Source organism: Salmo salar, chromosome 25, assembly GCF_965601325.2.
Source record: "Salmo salar chromosome 25, fSalSal1, whole genome shotgun sequence".
Taxonomy (NCBI): Eukaryota; Metazoa; Chordata; class Actinopteri; order Salmoniformes; family Salmonidae; genus Salmo; species Salmo salar.
Window position 1 is genome coordinate 7,535,317 of NC_138315.1, and position 22,974 is coordinate 7,558,290.

Sequence of the window (22,974 nt, forward strand, 5' to 3'; positions counted from 1 at the left end):
TTAACATTGCATTCTCTGGCAAGAACTCTGGTGGACATTCCTGCAGTCAGCATGCCAATTCCATGCTCCCTCAAAACTTTAGATATCTGTGGCATTGTGTTGTGTGACAAAACTACACATTTTAGAGTGGCCTTTTATTGTCCCCAGCACAATACATTTTTGCACAAAATCTGAAAAAAAAAAGTTTTCTGGGATTATTTTATTTCATGAAACATGGGACCAACACTTTACATGTTGCGTTTATATTTTTGGTCAGTATATTATTATTATTATTATTATTATTATGAAAACGATTATTTATTATATTATGCATTTCCCTGGAAATCTACCTCTAATTCAATTAGAATGACTTTTGAGTCTGTTGTAATGTTGATACATTTAGAGAGACATCATACAGTCTATTATAAGCATTATTATACAACATTTTTATGGTTTGTATACAGTCATACTTGATGGCTTTTTTTGAAGTGTCAACTCAAGGTTGTCTCTTTGTTTGTCTTAAAGGGGCCGCTTTGGCGTGATCCGAGAGTGTAGAGAGAACGCCACAGGCAACCTGTTCATGGCTAAGATTGTGCCCTACGAGGCAGACAATAAACAGACAGTGCTGCAGGAGTATGACATCCTGAAGTCCCTCCACCACGACAAGATCATGGCTCTGCACGAGGCTTACGTCACGCCCCGCTACCTGGTGCTCATCTCAGAGTGCTGCAGTGGAAAAGAGCTCCTCTACAGCCTCATCGACAGGTCAGACAGCACAAATTCTTACGTGTACCAACTAATGGAAATAACTAGCTTATTTCTGTTATATGGTTTTGTATGTAATGATTACTTTTGCTCTGTATAGTATCCCTGGGCCAGGGTTGGGGTCAATTCCATTTGATTTCTTTGTTGAAAAGCTATTTATCTTCAAGGACCACTTTGGAAATTAGTGTTTCTGTTAATGCTTTAAAGGGCTATAGTCTGAGGATGCAATGCAAATCTTGTCTTTTTTTTTTACCCAAATAAATTCAATTCAAGTCAAATCAAATCAGAAGAAATTGGAATTTCAGTTTACTTTCTCAATTGATGGAATTGACCTCAACACTTTCATACTTCGTTGTCCCCCTAGATTCCGCTACTCAGAGGATGACGTGGTGGGCTACATCGTTCAGATCCTGCAGGGTTTGGACTACCTGCACAACCGCCGCATCCTGCACTTAGACATCAAGCCGGAGAACATCATCATCACCTACATGAACGTAGTGAAGATCATTGACTTTGGCAGCGCGCAGACCTTTAACCCACTCTTCCTCAAGCAGTTCAGCCCACCTGTTGGAACTCTGGAGTATATGTGTAAGTCATGAGAATGATCTAAATCGGTGTGTCTCAACCCAATCCTAAGGGTTGAAACTTAGGGGGTGAAAATGTTTGTTTTATCCTGGCACTAACATACCTGATTCAACTTATCAATCAAATATGTATAATAGGGAATCCTTGTGTATAATAATATTTATTAAGGTGATAGTTTTTAAACATGGGCAATCTGAACAGGGAATTTCAAGCATATCAAATGTGTTCTGTGTAGAAAATGCTCTGTAGCCAATCGGTCTGTCTCTGTGGCACAATATAGACACAGACGGTAAGGGATGGCTCATAATACCATGTACAGATGCACCGACTGAGCGGTGAACAGATTGTGATAGATGAATCTTTGATCAATTAATCATATGTTAATACCAGGTACAGTATGTGAACACCTAGTTGTGCCCCTTTATGTTTCCTGAATGCCTCAAAGTTCTCACACTAACCTTTCCCTAACCTGTTCCCTTTTTCCTAACCTTTCCCTAAAGCTCCTGAGATGTTGAAAGGGGATGTGGTGGGCCCTCCGGCTGACATTTGGAGTGTAGGCGTGTTGACCTTCATCATGTGAGTATGACCAAGGCTTTGGGCCAATGCCATTTGAACTCATTTGAAACTTAAGCCAAATCCCAGTTCATTCAAGTACCATTCATGAGTTGCAATTTGTCTCTATACAGTTCTGTAATTAAAAAAATTAACTAATAATTTTAAATGAATGAATCCATTTTTGCTTAATTTGGAAATGACAACAGTGCAGCCATCTACACAGTGTAACAGATGGGCACCTGCTTTACATGAATAAAATCAAACTTTAACATTTATTTAAATGTCTCAACACACAAATTGTTACACATTAATCTTTGACTGTGTTAATTTGTTTATTTTAAGTGCTCTGTCCCTTATGTTTATTTCAAACCTATTTAAAACCCATTTCAAATGTTTTCAGGCTAAGCGGCAGGTCGCCCTTCATGGATTATGATCCACAGGAGGCTGAAGCCAGAATCCTGGCAGCCAAGTTTGACGTGGGCAAACTCTACCAGAATGTGTCTCAAAGTGCCTCTCTGTTTTTGAAGAAGATCCTGTGTAGCTACCCTTGGTAAGTACAGCTGATAATTAATACCAATTAAGTGCTCTTTTCTTTAGATTAATTGGTCCATTAATTATATTATTTACTGTCTGCACTGACATCAGCAGTTAGTCCTTATTTTCTTTGTCATAGCAATAAAGCAGGGGCACAACTAAATTAAATCAACGCAATGGCCTCTGTCTCACTCCACAACGTTACAAACATTGGCTGTTGTTAACTTGATCTGTACACATATTTTGCAGTGGTTGATAATGCAGGATTGAGGAATAAGGCTTCCAATGGATGCCATAGCTTGTAATGAATGAATTATATAAAAAATGTTGTGTGTTGTATCACATTTATATGACCAATCCCTTATGGGATAGTTTGTGATTTTGAGTTAGGGCTGCTTGACCCTGGTTGTAACCTCTGTTTCAGGGCCCGTCCTTCCATCAAGGACTGCTACAACAACTCATGGCTCCAGGATGCCTACCTGATGCGGCTGCGGCGGCAGACCCTCACCTTCACCACCACGCGCCTCAAGGAATACCTGGACGAACAGCAGAGCCAGCGGGTGGGGGTGGCCACCAAGCACAAGGTCCTGCTCCGGTCATACCAGAGCTCGCCCCAGTCACCCACCAGCCCTATACCCCCCTTGACCATGACACCGGTCACACAGTGAGCACGGCTTCATATGTCAAATGCATGAAGGCAGGAGCTGTTGCCTGAGATGAAGTACGCAATCTAAATGAGGCAGGTCTGATAAACCCCCTTGGCTCCCTAACTTGGTGAGATGAGATGGGACTTGACCTTTTCAGCCAAATGGACATAAAATCACAAAATCCAGCACTGGTTCTGAATATTGAGGACCTAACCTCTCTGCCTCCACCAGAGAGTCCCTATACTAAGCCTACAGGAAGCCACACATTTTTTGTCTTGCAATGAGACAATCTCACAATGGTTCTTTGTGTATTTCATAGGGTGATACATGTTTCTCAAGGACTGGATGCCAGCTCAAAGTTCTAAACCTCTGTTCTCTTTTATGTTAACAATCTCACAATGTTTTCATCTGATCCTCTTGTATCCATGTGCATCAACCCTATATCTTCTCTAAACATCTAGTGCATGTGTGATTTTATCTTTCCCTAGGATAATGACATTTGTGGAGATTGTCTCTCCTAAGCAATTTCTTATGAACAAAGCGACACTACTGATAACATCTTTACTGATAACATGATTTTGGGTGCTACGGTATGCACACCATAGTGCTCAGTTGAATTTTTATATCTCTGATCATCAGAATTTTCTTGAAAACATTAGATGTAATAAATGCATTGAGAAATAATTCTTAGCAAAATGGTTGAGACAAGATCAGCAAGACCTACCAGAACAGTGAACAACCAATCAATGCAACCCAAATCAAGGAATAGGACCACATCTGCCTGAAAATGTTCTTAAAGGCATTCTGATTTGGCCCGTTGAGTCTTTGTCATTATATATTACTATGTCAATGGCTACATTTTCTTATTGTTCCCATAATTTATGGTCTTGCAGAGGATTTGTGTATACCAAGTCTGTGTATACAAAGGCTGCCTTGACCTCCAGTACCTTAGATTCACAGTAGCTGAGGGTGTCTTGAGTCACAGGGTATAATGTGGAAGGGTCATGCTGTATCTTACAAGTGCCCTTACTAGAGTTCAGATTGAACATTTTGACAAATTACATTTGTAAAATGTGAATGAGTAGAGGGAGTGGTGGGTGGCTTAATCTACAGTTAAACAGGACCTCTTTGACTGTAAGAATGTAAATTAGTACACAGATAATGCAAGTTCCCACTTTTAAATTAGGATGACGCATGGAGAAAGAATCTTTGTTATGAGGTTATTGCCATATTTGAAAAATAAATATGTGTAGGTGCATCCACGCAGATGAAGAAAGTGTGAACGTTTCATAAACATTTGAGAATTTTGTTATTTGATTATCTGTTTTGATATCTTCACCATCCAACATCGAAACAGTATAACAAAAGAGATTTAATAGTATAGATATGATATATATTTATTGTGGTATAGTCATGAAGTGATGCGGCAAATGAGTGTCATGAAGTTGATTTTACTTTACATTGTATTTCAGTTTTTAAATCAGCAGTTTGTTAATAATTAAGTATTTCAGCAGGATTCTTGTAGTTGAATACCATTGTAAAGTATGATATTAGTTTGATGGCTGCCCTGTGTGTCATATCATACAGTTTTGTATACAATTATGATATGTTCAATTTCTTGGATGACAGGAGTACTTGGGGTAAATCTACAAATGGATTAAGAATATATTTCAATGGATTGTGAAGACAGTATTAACATTTAAAAAGAGAGTGAATATTGATGTATGAAGACAAAGAACAAATGTGCAAGACACCTCCAGTACGTTAAGAAGTAAAGTAATTGCAAATTATTTTGGAATGGAACTGTTTGCAAGGTTGGTAATGATAAAGTTAATAGTTTTGTACCAAAGTAAGATTCCTTGAACTATTGCAGTGTCCCATGTAATGCACATTGAAACAGAAGCGTTTGCTTTGTATGTTGAGAATCAATATTAGCTTTAATTAAATATTTTATTGGGGGGGGGGGGGATTATGATACTGGATGGCTTTGTGTGTGTGTGTGATTGTTTATTTATTCATTGATGGAGCAATTCAGCTTGGGCCTAGATTAAATCAGATCAAGCATTAAGAGGTGATAGCCTACACCCTAGCTGATGTTTTGGCAGTGTCGGAGGTGAAACTGCATTGGAGCTGTCAAATCATTGTCCCGAAAACACACCCATGAGAAAGTGTATGCTATATAAGTGATAATGCCCGGGAAGCCGGTATTTGGAGGATATATTGACACAGGTGTCGTTAGGCCCAAGATAAGGTCGAGGGCTGGCAAACCGGGCCAATATATCCTCCAAACACCGGCTTTGAGTGCATTATCACTTTTATACAACAGGTTACCAACATACTCAAATAATGATTCAGATTTTTAATTAAAAACCTAATTTCGATGAATGTATTCATACTATTTCATCCTTCCACAAGATATAGTCCCGACACAAATCTAGGGTTGCTATCCAAGCCGGCTGGTCGTTCGTTCTATCGGTTCGGTTGCCAGAGACGCGACCCAGTCGTTCTGTGTTTTTGTTCTGTATCTACAGACGCAACCCAGTCGTTCATTCTAAATATTCCATTGCCATCCTGGCTGGCAACGTTCTTATCCCTTGCTTGATAGCTAGCCAACTACGGCTAACTTACAGTCACGTCAAAAAGTGCAGCCAGAATAACAGCAAAGTAGCTTCATTTGCATTTGTTTAAGTTGTTTTCTAGTGACAGTTATTTGGATACATCCATAACAGTGAGCTAATGAGGCACGATTTTGCCAGACATAGAAAATATGCTCTCTCGTCAGGACACTGTTGTTCAGAGGAGCTAGTCAACAACACAGCTAACGAAATCACTTCAAACTGAAGTTGGAAAGACTGAAAACTAGCTGCACTTCGTTTCGTTCGACCTTTTTACAATTTACATTTCTTTGTTTAAATCCATAAAAAATTTCCCAGCTGATTCATGATTGTGACTGGCTGAGAAACGCTGCCTGCATCGTCCCGACTCCCGACACGTTCATTACTATGTGACAGCTGAAGATCGAATTTGAATATTGAAACTAAATGTTAGTCTAAAAGAAATGTGAGATAATGTCTAGATGCTATTTATAGTGGAGATCAAGTTTAATTGCTTGGCTGGGCTGATGAGACAGTGGATTGCACAGTCAGATCAAAAAGAGTAAATAGGCATTTTAATGTCATAAATTTAGCCGGTGGTAACTTGTGGAATAGGCACAGGCTGGAATGCAGTTTTAATGGATCAGCATTCAGGATTAGACCCACCCGTTGTATAAATGGAAATAATGACCCTCAAATTGAAAAACATTAAATTAAATAATGAGGATTTCTATCAGCCTAATCGAGGTGTAGATTACATCTCACATTCCAGTGTTAGAACTTGTAAACAAGGCTGCATGGGATTTATCGTAATGCAACTCCGTGCAGCCAATGGCAATGTCCGCTTGAGGTATAATGCTAGGAGCCGCTTGTGGATTTGACAGCTCTAACGCAGTTCCACCTCTGACACCGCCAAAACAACGGCTATGATTGAAGAGAGCCCTTGATGCGGCTCTTAACCTTCTTTGTTCTGTGGAATCTCTCTGAATCTGGCATGGAATAGTTACAAATAATAATAAAGAACATGCATCTTAAACCCATTAGTTTCAGTTTGTGTTATTTCAATTGAGCTTTGAGTTGTGTCTTTGTTGATCTCATTTAAAAAGCACTGTTAAGCCAGACAAAATTAAACGTGCCTATTCACGTAATGAATTTGAGTTTGGGGGGCTAAAATTATTAAATATTAAAAAGCTTTAATTAAACCTCACTAAAAGCTTCACTCACACATAAATTATACTTAAACCCAAAATGGTTCTCCAGTAGATTATTAAGAAAGTCTCATCCTTTGTTCAAAAATGGCCTTATTGACTTTATAGAGATCACAACTTCTCATTTAAGACTAATTGAAAAATACATTTTGTATAAAGTATCACCCTTTCTTAAACAAGCCTTACAAAGCTGGTTACAATTTCATTTTTATCTTCCAGAAAATATTGCAAAAATATTATAACAAATATTATGGTTAAACTCAAAAATACAGATTAGTAAAAAAACCTTCTTTATGGATTTATTTTATTGTATTATATTTATGAATGATATCATGAATAGAAACAATGGAGTTATGTCACATATGCAGCTATCAAAAATATATGGTAATGTCTGCTCAATCCATAACCAACTGATTGAAGCATTACCACAAAAATTGAGGAGGCAAGTGGAAGAGAGAAAAGGTAGGAAACTTGTTTGTCTGCCATGTATTACTGATACAAATTGCCTGAAAGTATTTGGCATAAATAGAAAAATATACCAGTTTCATTTGAGGACAAAAATGTTGATAGCCGCACCGTGCAGGTTGCAAAATAAATGGGAAGAGATTTTCGATGTACCGATTCCATGGCACATATTTATGATACAAAAACAACACCTGATTCAACATTGAGTATTTCAATTTAAATAGTTACCACAAAATTCTTGCCACCAACAGAATGCTATATACAGTTGAAGTCAGAAGTTTACATATACCTTAGCCAAATACATTTAAACTCCCTTTTCAAAATTCCTGACATTAAATCCTAGTAAAAATTCCCTGTCTTAGGTCAGCTAGGATCGCCACTTTATTTTAAGAATGTGAAATGTCAGAATAATAGTAGAGAGAAGGATTTATTTCAGATTTTATTTCTTTCATCACATTCCCAGTGGGTCAGACGTTTGCATACACTCAATTCGTATTTGGTAGCATTGCCTTTAAATTGTTTAACTTGGGTGAAACGTTTCGGGTAGCCTTCCACAAGCTTCCCACAATAAGTTGGGTGAATTTTGGCCCATTCCTCCTGACAGAGCTGGTGTAACCGAGTCAGGTTTTTAGGCCTCCTTGCTCACACATGCTTTTTCAGTTCTGCCCACAAATGTTCTATAGGATTGAGGTCAGGGCTTTGTGATGGCCACTCCAATACCTTGACTTTGTTGTCCTTAAGCCATTTTACCACAACTTTGGAAGTATGCTTGGGGTCATTGTCCATTTGGAAGACCCATTTGTGACCAAGCTTTAACTTCCTGACTGATGTCTTGAGATGTTGCTTCAATATATCCACATGATTTTCCTACATCGTGATGCCATCTATTTTGTGAAGTGCACCAGTCCCTCCAGCAGCAAATCACCCCCACAACATGATGCTGCCACCCCCGTGCTTCACGGTTGGGATGGTGTTCTTTGGCATGCAAGCCTCCCCCTTTTTCCTTCAAACATAACGATGGTCATTATTGCCAAACAGTTATATTTTTGTTTCATCAGACCAGAGGACATTTCTACAAAAAGTACTATCTTTGTCCCCATGTGCAGTTGCAAACCGAAGTCTGGCTTTTTTATGGTGGTTTTGGAGCAGCGGCTTCTTCCTTGCTGAGTGGCCTTTCAGGTTATGTTGATATAGGACTTGTTTTACTGTAGATATAGATACTTTTGTACCTGTTTCCTCCAGCATCTTCACAAGGTCCTTTGCTGTTGTTCTGGGATTGATTTGCACTTTTCGCACCAAAGTACGTTCATCTCTAGGAGACAGAAGGCGTCTCCTTCCTGAGCAAAATGTCGGCTGCGTGGTCCCATGGTGTTTAAACTTGCGTACTATTGTTTGTACAGATGAACGTGGTGCCTTCAGGATTTTGGAAATTGCTGTTAAACAAGCTGTTTAAAGGCACAGTCTACTTAGTGTATGTAAACTTCTGACCCACTGGAATTGTGATACAGTGAATTATAAGTGAAATAATGTAAACAATTGTTGGAAAAAATACTTGTGTCATGCACAAAGTAGATGTCCTAACCGACTTGCCAAAACTATAGTTTGTTAACTAGAAATTTGTGGAGTGGTTGAAAAACGAGTTTTAATGACTCCAAACTAAATGTATGTAAACTTCCGACTTCAACTGTATTCTGTAATAGAATTAATGCTGTATTGACAGACATGACGTGCAGTACATAATTTAAACGTACAAAACTGAGGTACCATAGAGTCCTTGGAAGAGGAAAAAAAATATATATATATTTTCAAAAGGTCGCAATATGGGGCTACTTCGTCAGTGTCTAGGATTTTTTGTATTATAATACCAAAGACAGAGATTTACATTTTTTCTTGTATCAATGAAACTTACTTGTTAACTGTTACTTGTTGCAAGGATGTATGAGCCTTTTTACTGTTTTATCAACTCACAATAAACTTATGTACTGTATCATCAACTTACAGTGTCTAGTGAAAGTCTACACGCCACTTCTACAGTCTTAACACTTTGCTGCCTTAATATCGAATATAAAAAGGGAGTACATTTGATTTTTTTCCCCCTACAGATCTACAGATCTACAAAACCTACTCCACATTTTCAAAGTAAAAGACAATTATAGAAAATCTTCAAAATTAATAAAAGAAATACAAAATTGTATTGACTGCATATGTCTTTACACCCCAGAGTTAATACATGGTAGAAGCACCTTTATATAAGACCCTTTGTTCCCAGGCAAACCAAGGTTGGTGTTATGTGTTTACGGTACAGCATGGTTGCTCTGAAGTGGCGTGTATGCATACAGTATATACCCCAGCCTCACTTCATACAACAAACATTCACCCACATTAATTTAACTTATACAGGGTTTACATTCACATTTTGTACAAAGCAACTAGAATAGTATCACCACAATTCATTGTTGTAATATCAACAATCCATGAAGTCCCTAAATCCATAAAGTGTGAAATCCCTGGCGTGGGGGGGAAGGGAGTTCAATGTTCTCACTACTTTTTATTTTATTTTTAACATTCCGTTTTGGTGGTCAATGACTTGTTGCGCATACCAGAGGGTAGGGACTTAAAAAGGTACTTGGCTGGATGGGAGGGGTCGTTTATGATTTTTCCGGCACTTTTGGAGGTGTGCTTGGTGTACAGATAGCTCACAAAGAGAAGGTCCCAGCCAGTGATCTTTGAAACTTTCAAAACAACCCTCCCTAGTCTCTTCTTAGTGTGACTGTCCATGTTCCCATACCAAACTATATTGGGTGATGTGAGAATGCTCTGTATAATGGCTTTGTAAAACTGAACCAGCAGCTGTTGTTTAACCCTGTACTTTTTCAGTTATCTTAGAAAGTACAGTCTCTGATGGGCCTTCTTGATGATGTGGTTTGAGTTGATGTCCCATTTCAGTGAGTCACTGATGGTCAGTGACTATGACGGGAGACGTTGAGGTTCTTTCTTCTCCTGTAGTCTATTGCTATCTCTGTGGTTTTTGAGGTGTCGCGCATGAGGTCGTTGTCCTTAGACCACGTCATCGCCCGAACCACCTCAGGGCGATACTGTGTTTCATTGTTGTCTGTGATGAGGCCGACTATAGTGGTGTCATCAGCATATTTAAAGACCTTAACTGAGGTTTCCTGAGATGTAAACTGGTTCGTGAAGAGGGAAAAGGGAAAAGGGCAGGGGGGACAGCACGCAGCTCTGTGGTGCACCAGTACTGAGGGTCAGACAGCAAGATGTCAGATTGTTTACCTTGACAGTCTGGCTTCTGTTCCTCAGGAAGTCCAGTATCCAGTGGCACATACAGTAGCTAGGTTGATGTTCATGTCCTGCAACGTAGTGAATAGTTTGTGGGGATTGATGGTATTGAAGGCCGAGCTAAAGTCTGAACAAGATGTGTGCATAGGTGGTAGGTGTCTCCAGGTGTTGCAATATGTGGTGTAGTGCCAGGTTGACAGCATCTTCAACCCATCTATTAGCTTGGTAAGCAAACTGGAGTGGGTCCATCAGTGAGGATGTGCATGATTCTAAATAGGCCAGGACTAGTCGTTCAAATGCTTTCATGGCCACAGAAGTCAGGACAATGAGTCTGAAGTCATTTTTGAGGCAGGTTTGTTGTGGTGATTTGGGTACAGGGATGATGGTGGATAATTTGAAGCACTGTGGTACTATGCACTGGTTAAAAATGTTAACAAGTAAAAATGTCAGTGAACACTGGAGCCAGTTGTTCTGCACAGTGCTGAAGTACAGCTGGGGCAAGTTGATCCGGCCCTTCGGCTTTCTTTATGTTAAGCTTTTTGAAGAGAGTTCACACCTCATCCTCCTGTATGGTGAATGGTGGTGGGAGGGGATGATACCTGAATTGGGGTTTTAGTGTCTGTGCGCTTGTTTCCTCAGCCTCACGGCGCCATCTTAGTAGGTATTTAGTATCAGCAATTACAGCTGTGAATCATTTTTAATAAGATTCTAACAACTTTGCACAACTCTTACGGCAACATACTGTATATCATTGTTTTTGTCAAAATTGCTCAAGCTCAGTAAATTTGGTTGTGAATCATTGATGGACAGCGAAATTCAAACCTTGTCTCTGATTTTCAAGCAAATTTAAGTCAGGACTGAGATTAGATCACTCAACATCTCTTGGAAAGCCATTCTGGTGTGTATTTGGCCTTAAAATTTGAGTAATTGTCCCACTGAAAAATAAAACTCTATTCCACGGTTAGCTATCAGAAGACTGAAAATACGGAGGAATTTCATTGGATTTGGAACTCGTATTAATATTGGTTTTAATTTGACCCAAACCTGTATTTTTGAATTTAGGCCAAAAAGTGAATAGCTTTGCCTTGTTGTCTTGCAGTATTATTTAACGGCCTTGTTGTAAAAAGAATGGATGATTTGGATTTTTTTAACATAGACTTCCTTCTTTCCCTTCATACAGGCCAGTAATGTGGAGTGAATGCAATGTTGTTGATCCTTTGAATTTTCTATTATTGTGGTGGCAGCATAATGTCATGGGCTTGCTTGCTACCGGCCTTTTTAGATAAACCATTTAGACAGCAATATGTTACGACTATGCAAGGGGTGTGTAGCCTTTCTATAGCGACTGTATTTTATATATCTTATGTTGTTTTATCCTAATCGTATTTCTTTCTATGTGTTGCAAATTCAGAGTCATGAATAGACAATTGAGTGTCCGCTGGTCCCTCTGAGATTGCTTGGAGCTGATAGACAAGAACTAGGCAGGGAGATTAGTTAATGCTTCCATTTGGGTGGACCATAGGCTGTCAATTAGCCACAGCTGTATACGGCTATTCGTGGGGTCAACTCAGGCTAGCCACTCTCTCACCAAATCCCTACCGAGGCCCACCTGTACAACTACACCTTCACCAGGGAGCCCTCACTTTTCAAGCCCTTTTCCTCTGGCATTCAATGGAGCCATTAGCTAGCCTATTAGCAGCTTGAGGCATTGTCTGAGGTACAATATTTGACCAGAAGGCTATACAAGGCCTGTACTAACTGCTCTGTAACATTTGGTGTGCATCTTTAATAAGCCAAGCACGCCGAGCCCATACCAAAATGGGAGCCTAAAGAAGGACAAGCTCTGGTCTTGGAATGTAATGTTCCTCCATTCAGCCCTTGGCCCTTGAGGGCCCCCTCTGGAGCCCTGGTTAGAAAGCACAGAAGCCATCCTCAGTCTGGAGACTCCAGAGTGACTGGGTACTTCCAGGAGTCTTAGCAGGGTAAGTGATAATTGGCTATACTGTATATGTTCAGGTGTGGTTGAGCATGTAAGGCATACTGTATGCAGCATTGTCAAGCCCATGCATGAGAATTGCTTCAGTTGAAATTGAGTTGTGTAACAGAATGATGACCCAAAAAATAAATTAAAGATCCCATCATCAGAGATGCTCGAGGGTGCCAGCTTGCCCTGCATCACGTCTCCTTCGCTGCAGCGGGATCTACAGGTGTCTCGCCTCAGCCGGATTGTCAGGCTTCCATGCCTCAGCCGGCTCGCCAGGTTCTCACGCTCCTGCCAGTTCGTTGGGCTCCCACGCCCCAACCGGCTTGTTTGACTCCCCGTACCTGCTTCGTCTCTCCAGCATGATTCCATGTGACAAATACAGTAAACTTTGTTGTTGTTAATGCAGATCGCGAAAAGAGCTTCGGGAGAAGGGCCCTCCGAAGATCCTGAAGGTGCTTAAGGATGTAGTTCTCCTGGAGGGGAGCACCGCTAAGCTGGAGTGTAAGGTCAGCGCTTTCCCTGATCTCTTCATCTTGTGGTTCAAGGACGGCAAAGAGCTGAAGGATGGGCCCAAGTACCGCTACGTGTTTGAAGACCCCGACGTGGTGGCTCTGGTGGTGCAAAAACGGGTCCTGGTGGACCAGGCGAAATACACTGTCACCATCAAGAACCCATTTGGGAATGTGGCTGGCTCCGTCTGCATTCTAGTGGAGGGTGTGTACTTTACATGCTATTTTCGTTTAGCAACAAGGACCCATCTACACCTGGTATTGAAATGAACATCCACGTTGTTCCCAGATTTTGGGGGGGGATTAAATTATTGATGCATCTATACTTGATCACAACATGGACACCATGTTCACAATTGGATTGGGCAACTAGTCCAGAAATATCCATTCCCATTTCATCTGGGCACAGTCCAATTATAGGGCGTATTATAATATCAAATGTAAATGGGGAAATGCATCTAACTAACCCAGTGGCCAACATTTGTCATAATTAGCATGCTTGCTGAAGGTAAACTCTGTAGCTTATACTTTTAAGCTATAACAATATTTATTTTGTTTTTATTTTTATTTCACCTTTATTTAACCAGGTAGGCAAGTTGAAAACAAGTTCTCATTTACAACTGCGACCTGGCCAAGATAAAGCAAAGCAGTTCGACACATATAATAACACAGAGTTACACATGGAGTAAAACAAAAATACATGCAATAATACAGTAGAAAAATAAGTCTATATACAATGTGAGCTAATGAGGTGAGATAAGGGAGGTAAAGGCAATAAATAGGCCATGGTGGCGAAGTAAATACAATATAGCAATTAAAACACTGGAATGGTAGATTTGACAGTAGATGAGTGTGCAAAGTAGAAATACTGGTGTGCAAAGGAGAAAAATAAATAAATACAGTAGGGGAAGTGGTAGTTGTTTGGGCTATTTATAGATGGGCTATGTACAGGTGCAGTGATCTGTGAGCTGCTCTGACAGCTGGTGCTTAAAGCTAGTGAGGGAGATTAGTGTTTCCAGTTTCAGAGATTTTTGTAGTTCGTTCCAGTCATTGGCAGCAGAGAACTGGAAGGAGAGACGGCCAAAGGAGGAATTGGCTTTGGGGGTGACAAGTGAGATATACCTGCTGGAACGCGTGCTACGGGTGGGTGCAGCTATGGTGACCAGCGAGCAGAGGGACTTTACCTAGCAGGGTCTTGTAGATGACCTGGAGCCAGTGGGTTTGGCGACGAGTATGAAGCGAGGGCCAGCCAACGAGAGCGTACAGGTCGCAGTGGTTGGTAGTATATGGGGCTTTGGTGACAAAACAGATGGCACTGTGATAGACTGCATCCAATTTTTTGAGTAGGGTGTTGGAGGCTATTTTGTAAATGACATTGCCAAAGTCGAGGATCGGTAAGATGGTCAGTTTTACGAGGGTATGTTTGGCAGCATGAGTGAAGGATGCTTTGTTGCGAAATAGGAAGCCAATTCTAGATTTAACTTTGGATTGGAGATGTTTTATGTGAGTCTGGAAGGAGAGTTTACAGTCTAACCAGACACCTAGGTATTTGTAGTTGTCCACATATTCTAAGTCAGAACCGTCCAGAGTAGTGATGCTGGACGGGCGGGCAGTTGCAGGCAGTGATCGGTTGAAGAGCATGCATTTAGTTTTACTTGTATTTAAGAGCAGTTGTAGGCCACGGAAGGAGAGTTGTATGGCACTGAAGCTCGTTGTCTCTCCTTCTATTCCTTGCGTTGCAAGGGCTCACGGGACATAATGTTTATTTTTACCTAAACATGCAAACACCATCAGATAGAATTGATAGCAAGCGGTGCACTCGGTTTAGTAGATTTTATTAAATGTAACAGAACAGAATAAATGGAATGACATTCCCTCTCATGAGATGGGTTACCAAAAACAACTAACTGAAAGCCACATCCCCAATAAGCCCTGAATATGAATCCATTGAATATGACTGCATTGAGGAACACCTTCCTAATATGGAGTTGCACCCCTTTTTGCCCTCAGAGCAACCTCATTCATCGGGGAATGGACTACAATGTGTCAAAAGCATTCCACAGGGACGCTGGCCCATGTTGACTCTAATGCTTCACCCAGTTGTGTCAAGGATGTCCTTTGGGTGGTGGACCATTTTTGATACGGGAAACTGTTGAGAGTGAAAAACCCAGTAGCGTTGCAGTTCTTGAAACACTCAAACCTTGCCCATTCACCCTCTGAATGACACACATACACAAACCCTGTCTCAATTGTCTCAAGGCTTAAAAATCATTCTATAACCTGTCTCTTCCCCTTCATCTACACTGATTGAAGCTATAATGGCACCAGAGGGAATGGCGGGCATTTTACAGGCACCTGACCAAATTTTTCTTGCGCTGATCTTACATTTTTTTATACATAGTGTTTCTGCCATCGTTTCCTGTGATCAAAAAGAGGTTCTGGACATCAGAACAGCTATCACTAACTTCCATTTGGACTAGGACTTCTACTTCAATGAGTCGGAGGCAAAAGACATATTGATTATCACGGACCATGCCCAAATCCCCAACACTCGAAGGAGGAGGAGAAGGCGCTATAGAGGCCGGAGCGCGGGATACCTGACGAGACTACGTCTGAGCGTCGCCTCTACCCTCCGTTCTATTGGCAAACGTGCAATTACTGGAGAATAAATGGGATGAGCTCCATTCGAGACTATCCTCTCAACTTGATCTGAAGAACTGTAAAATCCTATGTTTCTCAGAGTCCTGGCTGAAGGACATGAAGGACATGGTAAATACACTGCTCAAAAAAATAAAGCGAACACTTAAACAACACAATGTAACTCCAAGTCAATCACACTTCTGTGAAATCAAACTGTCCACTGAGGAAGCAACACTGATTGACAATAAATGTCACATGCTGTTGTGCAAATGGAATAGACAACAGGTGGAAATTATAGGCAATTAGCAAGACACCCCCAATAAAGGAGTGGTTCTGCAGGTGGGGACCACAGACCACTTCTCAGTTCCTATGCTTCCTGGCTGATGTTTTGGTCACTTTTGAATGCTGGTGGTGCTTTCACTCTAGTGGTAGCATGAGACGGAGTCTACAACCCACACAAGTGGCTCAGGTAGTGCAGCTCATCCAGGATGGCACATCAATGCAAGCTGTGGCAAGAAGGTTTGCTGTGTCTGTCAGCGTAGTGTCCAGAGCATGGAGGCGCTACCAGGAGACAGGCCAGTACATCAGGAGACGTGGAGGAGGTTGTAGGAGGGCAACAACCCAGCAGCAGGACCGCTACCTCCGCCTTTGTGCAAGGAGGAGCAGGAGAAGCACGGCCAGAGCCCTGTAAAATGACCTCCAGCAGGCCACAAATGTGCATGTGTCTGCTCAAACGGTCAGAAACAGACTCCATGAGGGTGGTATGAGGGCCCGACGTCCACAGGTGGGGGTTGTGCTTACAGCCCAACACCGTGCAGGACGTTTGGCATTTGCCAGAGAACACCAAGATTGGCAAATTCGCCACTGGCGCCCTGTGCTCTTCACAGATGAAAGCAGGTTCACACTGAGCACGTGACAGACGTGAGAGAGTCTGGAGACGCCGTGGAGAACGTTCTGCTGCCTGCAACATCCTCCAGCATGACCGGTTTGGCGGTGGGTCTGTCATGGTGTGGGGTGGCATTTCTTTGGGGGGCCGCACAGCCCTCCATGTGCTCGCTAGAGGTAGCCTGACTGCCATTAGGTACCGAGATGAGATCCTCAGACCCCTGGTGAGACCATATGCTGGTGCAGTTGGCCCTGGGTTCCTCCTAATGCAAGACAATGCTAGACCTCATGTGGCTGGAGTGTGTCAGCAGTTCCTGCAAGAGGAAGGCATTGATGCTATGGACTGGCCCGCCCGTTCCCCAGACCTGAATCCAATTGAGCACATCTGGGACATCATGGCTCGCTCCATCCACCAACGCCACGTTGCACCACAGACTGTCCAGGAGTTGGCGGATGCTTTAGTCCAGGTCTGGGAGGAGATCCCTCAGGAGACCATCCTCCACCTCATCAGGAGCATGCCCAGGCATTGTAGGGAGGTCATACAGGCACGTGGAGGCCACACACACTACTGAGCCTCATTTTGACTTGTTTTAAGGACATTACATCAAAGTTGGATCAGCCTGTAGTGTGGTTTTCCACTTTAATTTTGAGTGTGACTCGAAATCCAGACCTCCATGGGTTGATAAATTGGATTTCCATTGATTATTTTTGTGTGATTTTGTTGTCAGCACATTCAACTATGTAAAGAAAAAACTATTTAATAAGATTATTTCTTTCATTCAGATCTAGGATGTGTTGTTTAAGTGTTCCCTTTATTTTTTTGAGCAGTATATATACGGAACAATAATATGAACACAACATGCAGCGATTGAGTTACAGTTCATATAAGGTAATCAGTATATACCCACTGGGGAGCCTGGCCCAGCTAATCTACACCAGGCTGTGTCAGAGGAAGGCCCTAAAAATTGTCAGATTACAGCCACCGAACTCATAGACTGTTCTCTCTGTTACCACAGCAAGTCTGAAGCCAACAGGACCCTGAACAGCTTCTAGCCCCAAGCTATAAGACTGATAAATAATATCTACCTGGAATATCTGTATGCCATTTTGCACTAATCTCTTTTGACTCATCACATAAACTGCTGTTTATTATCTACCTCAACCCCTGCACATCAACACTAGTGCAGTAGTGAGTGTATTCATTTTCTTATTTGTTCATACTTGTTCTCTGTGGGAATAGAACCCACAACCTTGGCATTGCAAGTTCAATGCTCTACCAACTGAGCCACTCAAGACAGAATTTGTATTTTTCCATTTCTCCTCTCTGCATTGTTGGGAAGGACCTATAAGTAAACATTTCACTGTTAGTCAACGCTTGTTCATTATGAAGGAAGTGACAAATACAATTTGATTTAACAAGTGACATTAATAAGGGATCATAACTTTCACTTGGATTCACCTTGTCAGTCTATGTCATGGAGAGCGCAGGTGTTCCTAATGTTTTGTACACTCAGTGTATGTCACAGTGCTTCTATGGCTATATACACCATGATACTGCCTATTTCATTTATTCATTTAGCAAACAAGAAATCTCATAATCCAGTGTCTTTTTCACAGTCAATACACCTATATTTCAGCTTTAATTAGCTTTAAAACAGCAACATTTTCTCTCAGCATCATTACAAAATATTTTGAATAGCATGAGATTGGCTACATCTTTCTCTTTACCCCATGACAAAATGTGTAAACAAATTTCTGCAGGCCCACCTACCAGCGAATTTCTAACTATGCCACTGATTACCAACCTCCATTCTCCTTCGTTAGTCGGTTTCAAGGCTACCCTCGTCGGCTGCTCCTGATCTTCAAAGTTTACTACAAACATTCAGCATTCAAGAAACTGTAACAATGCGTCTCTCGAACATCTCGTTATGTCAATGCAGCATATCGTATTTTTGATCGCTAGAAATAGCTTACTGCTTTGGAGGAAAAGCATAAATATTATTCAATAATGTTGTCTACTGTTAAATATTCATTATGGTTTATGATCCGGTTACTGTACATATATATATATATATATATATATATATATATATATATATATATATATATATATATGAATTGATGAAAAAATAAACATGGGAAATAAATAGTTTTTTGTGATATTGTCGGATATTACAAAATGTTATAAGGACAAACTTTTGTCGCTTTAAGACTGGGCTGCCTTGAAACCGTCAAGTTCCATGTTTGTATCGAGAAATTGAAGGTTCTGAACTGAACTCCACATTGAAACAAAGTTGTCAACTAGAATCTCCCCCTTTTATTTCTTTATTTTAACATTTTATTTCATATGCACCGATGTTTTCAAGATTAGCTTTAGAATAGGGGCTATTTTACTTAATTTTCCTGCGGGGAGTGGCAAAATATAAATAATATTTTCTATATTTAAACTTCCTTGAGCTATTATACATATTCAACATTATAAACGACTGTTTTTCTTTATTTAAGGAACTAATGGACATCGCGTCCTCAATAATCACGCAAGTAACAAGGGATGAAGAGGATAACTATTCTCTGCGTGAGGAAGGTGAGTTTGGAAAAGTTTTCAAGAAGTGTTCTGTTGCGCATGACAAAGTGGATAAGCATACACAAGACAGGATGGTGTTTAGATGGTCAAGGCCAGAACTAAATAAATAAATAAATGTTAAAGTTCAACGTCATATGTAGAGACCCCTGTAATATTACACTACCATAAATAATTGCTTGACATTTTTGTAATTTATAGTCAAACTTTTGACTAATCGAAACGATCATTGTGAAGCCATATAGCTCGCCTACGACATAACCCAATGAAAGCCCTAAATTATTATTTTAACTAATAACTTTTTGTTTGACATAGCGTCTTGTATTTATAAAAGGATGTAGTTGAAATTATTGAGTCAACATTTTAAGTAGGAAATCACAACCGTGTTTTTGAAAGCGTTGGGGGAAGGGGCGGGGCCGACATGACTTGTCTGACGTTTCCAATGTTTTTGATTTGTAATTTAGACAATCCGACCAAATTCACATATAAATGTTATAGATCTGTCATTCTCATTGAAAGCAAGTCTAAGAAGTGGTAGATCTGTTCTATGTGTGCTATTTCTAAGCGTCCTGTTCTTAAATTTAGTTTTTGCATCTTTATTTTCAGTTTTGTACACCAGCTTCAAACCGCTGAAAATACAACATATATTTCACAGCAGTTTAGATGGTACAATGATTCTGTACACTATACTTGCTTGCTGAACTGAAATTAGGCAAACTATTAGAATTTTAGAAACTAGGAAATGGCAGGGTGATTTTGGCATAGTGCATCTTCAAGTTAATTTTGCAGTACAGTTATGGAAACAATGTAGGATACACCTTCATGGCTAAATAGCCTGTTAGTCAAATGAACAAAAATGTAGCAGTTATTTTTTTATTTTCTGATTTATACTGAACAAAAATATAAAAATGCAACATGTAAAGTGTTGGTCCCATGTTTCATGAGCTGAAATAAAAGATCCCAGAAATGTTACACATGCACAAAAAGCTTATTTCGCTCACATTTTGTGCACAAATTTCTTTACATCCCAGTTACTGAGCATTTATCCTTTGCCAAGATAATCCATCCATCTGACTGGTGTGGCATATCAAGAAGCTGATTAAACAGCATGATCATTACACAGGTGCACCTTGTGCTGGGGACAATAAAAGACCACTCTAAAATGTGCCGTTTTGTCACACAACACAATGCCACAGAGTTTTAAGGGAGCAGGCAATTGGCATACAGAATGCAGTAATGTCCACCAAAGCTGTTGCCAGAGAATTGAATGTAAATTTCACTACCATAAGCCGCTTCCAATTTTTAAAGTACGTCCAACCGGCCTCACAACCATAGATGGTGTCATGTGGGCAAGCGGTTTGCTGATGTCAACGTTGTGAACAGAGTGCCCCTTGGTGGCGGTGGTGTTATGGTATGGGCAGGCATGAGCTACGGACAACGAATACAATTGCGTTTTATCGATGGCAATTTGAATGCATAGAAATACAGTGACAAGAGGCCCATTTTCCTTAAGTTATATGTGACCAACAGATGCGTGTGAAATACATAGGTTAGGGCCTCATTTATTTATTTCAATCGAATGATTTCCTCATATGAACTGTAAATTGTTGCATGTTGCTTTTATATGTTTGTTCAGTATATGTTAGACACCAATTCAAATTGAGTAGTTGTCCTCCAAGAGACATCAAGCTACTCATGTTCAGGCTGTCCCACTACTACACTACCATTGGTCTACTGCCAGGTGTGTGTTCACGAGTCACGCATCAAGCCCCGAACACGTGCAAGTGCACGCTTCCCCAACATGAGACCACTGCAGTGATCCCACTGCTGCCAGCAATGTAGCGGAAGACAAAACTGCAACAGAGACTCGAACCATGATGCAAAATAAGGCATCTAACAGCCTGTGCCACATAAGCCCGGGCCTCTGGGCAGAGGCAGTAGTCTAAGCTCCCAGGCTTGACAGAGGCTATACTCCCTCCACTGATCTGTATTTCTATAAACAGGAAAGTGTTATTATTATTCAGACAAAAAATGTTGTGCTCTGCTTTACTTTTATGCTCTGTGGTCATTTGTCTCTAATTCTCTGCATTGAAGTGTGGCTTGTTATGTAAACTCAGCAACAACAACAAAAAACGTCCCTTTTTCAAGACCCTGTCTTTCAAAGATAATTCGTAAAAATCCAAATAACTTCACAGAACTTCATTGTAAAGGGTTTAAACACTGTTTCCCATGCTTGTCCAATGAACCATAAATAATTAATGAACATGCACCTGTGGAACGGTCGTTAAGACACTAACAGCTTACAGACGGTAGGAAATGAAGGTCACAGTGATGAGAACTATTTATTGCCTTACCGCCGCATGCCATTTGCACACACTGTATATAGACTTTCTTTTTTTCCTATTGTGTTATTGACTGTACGCTTGTTTATTCCATGTGTAACTGTGTTGTTGTTTGTGTCGCACTGCTTTGCTTTGTCTTGGCCAGGTCGTAGTTGTAAATGAGAACTAGTTCTCAACTGGCCTACTTGGTTAAATAAAGGTGAAATAATAATAAAATATAAAAAAAAGAGCTGGTGTAACTAAGTCATGTTTGTAGGCTTACTTGCTCGCACATGCTTTTTCAGTTCTGCCCACCAATTTTCTTTTGGGTTGAGGTCAGGGCTTTTCTGATGGCCACTCCAATACCTTGACTTTGTTGTCATCCCCGTGTTTCACGGTTGGGATGGTGTTCTTCGGCATGCAAACCTCCCCTTTTTCCTTCAAACATAACGATGGTCTTTATGGCCAAACAGTTATATTTTTGTTTCATCAGACCAGAGGACATTTCTCCAAAAAGTACAATCTTTGTCCCCATGTGCAGTTGCAAACTGCAGACTGGCTTTTTTTATGGCGGTTTTGGAGCAGCGGCTTCTTCCTTGCTGAGCTGCCTTTTAGGTTATATCAATATAAGACTTGTTTTACTACAATATATGATTTGCATTTTTCGCACCAAAATACGTTCATCTCTAGGAGACAGAACGCGTCTCCTTCCTGAGCTGTATGACGGCTGCGTGGTCCCATATTTTTTTTTTTTTGTACTGGCCCCCCGTGGGAATCAAACCCACAACCCTGGCGTTGCACACACCATGCTGGCATTGCAAACACCATGCTGTACCAACTGAGCCACAGGGAAGGCTGATGTCAATTAGTATATCAGAAGCTTCTAAAGCCATGACATAATTTTCAGACATTTTCCAAGCTGTTTAAAGGCACATTCAACTTACTGTGACCTGATGTAAACTTCTGACCCACTGGAATTGTGATACAGTGAATTATAAGTGAAATAATCTGTCTGTAAACAATTGTTGGAAAAATTGATTGTGTCATGCACACCGTAGCTGTCCTAACTGACTTGCTAAAACTATAGTTTGTTAACAAGAAATGTGTGGAGTGGTTGAAAAATTAGTTTTAATGACTCCAACCTAAGTGTATGTAAACTTCTGACTTCAACTGTATATAGTACCGATTGCCTGATTTTATGAAAGTCATATATCATTTGTCTCTTTTCATTTTGTAAGTTCTTGGCCTCTCCCCATAGTGATTGATGACAAAGGGATTTAATTTTGTGAAACAGGAAGCCATGGAAGGCCAAAATACAGTTCCCTAAAATGACATAATTTTTTTAATGATTTTATTCATAAGGTTATTCAGGGGTGCCAATAATTGTTATACGTCTTTTTGGGGAAAAAAGTATTATTATTATAATCT

The 22,974-nt window shown here is 40.5% G+C and overlaps 2 protein-coding genes across 2 annotated transcripts in view; both read left to right on the forward strand.

Moving 5' to 3' along the window:
- The window catches only part of spegb (striated muscle enriched protein kinase b), a 131,415-nt gene extending 124,716 nt beyond the window's left edge, over positions 1-6,699 (forward strand). Inside the window, exons 37-41 of the mRNA XM_014172901.3 lie at positions 505-744; positions 1,109-1,332; positions 1,830-1,905; positions 2,285-2,434; positions 2,843-6,699. Coding sequence (XP_014028376.3) covers positions 505-744; positions 1,109-1,332; positions 1,830-1,905; positions 2,285-2,434; positions 2,843-3,086 — 934 coding nt within the window. The 3' untranslated portion in view covers positions 3,087-6,699. The remainder of the gene's footprint in view (positions 1-504; positions 745-1,108; positions 1,333-1,829; positions 1,906-2,284; positions 2,435-2,842) is intronic.
- Positions 6,700-12,773: 6,074 nt separating this feature from the next.
- The window catches only part of LOC106586063 (carboxy-terminal domain RNA polymerase II polypeptide A small phosphatase 1), a 43,820-nt gene continuing 33,619 nt past the window's right edge, over positions 12,774-22,974 (forward strand). Inside the window, exons 1-2 of the mRNA XM_082969257.1 lie at positions 12,774-12,904; positions 13,017-13,324. Of these exons, the coding sequence (XP_082825383.1) occupies positions 12,774-12,904; positions 13,017-13,324 (439 nt within the window). The remainder of the gene's footprint in view (positions 12,905-13,016; positions 13,325-22,974) is intronic.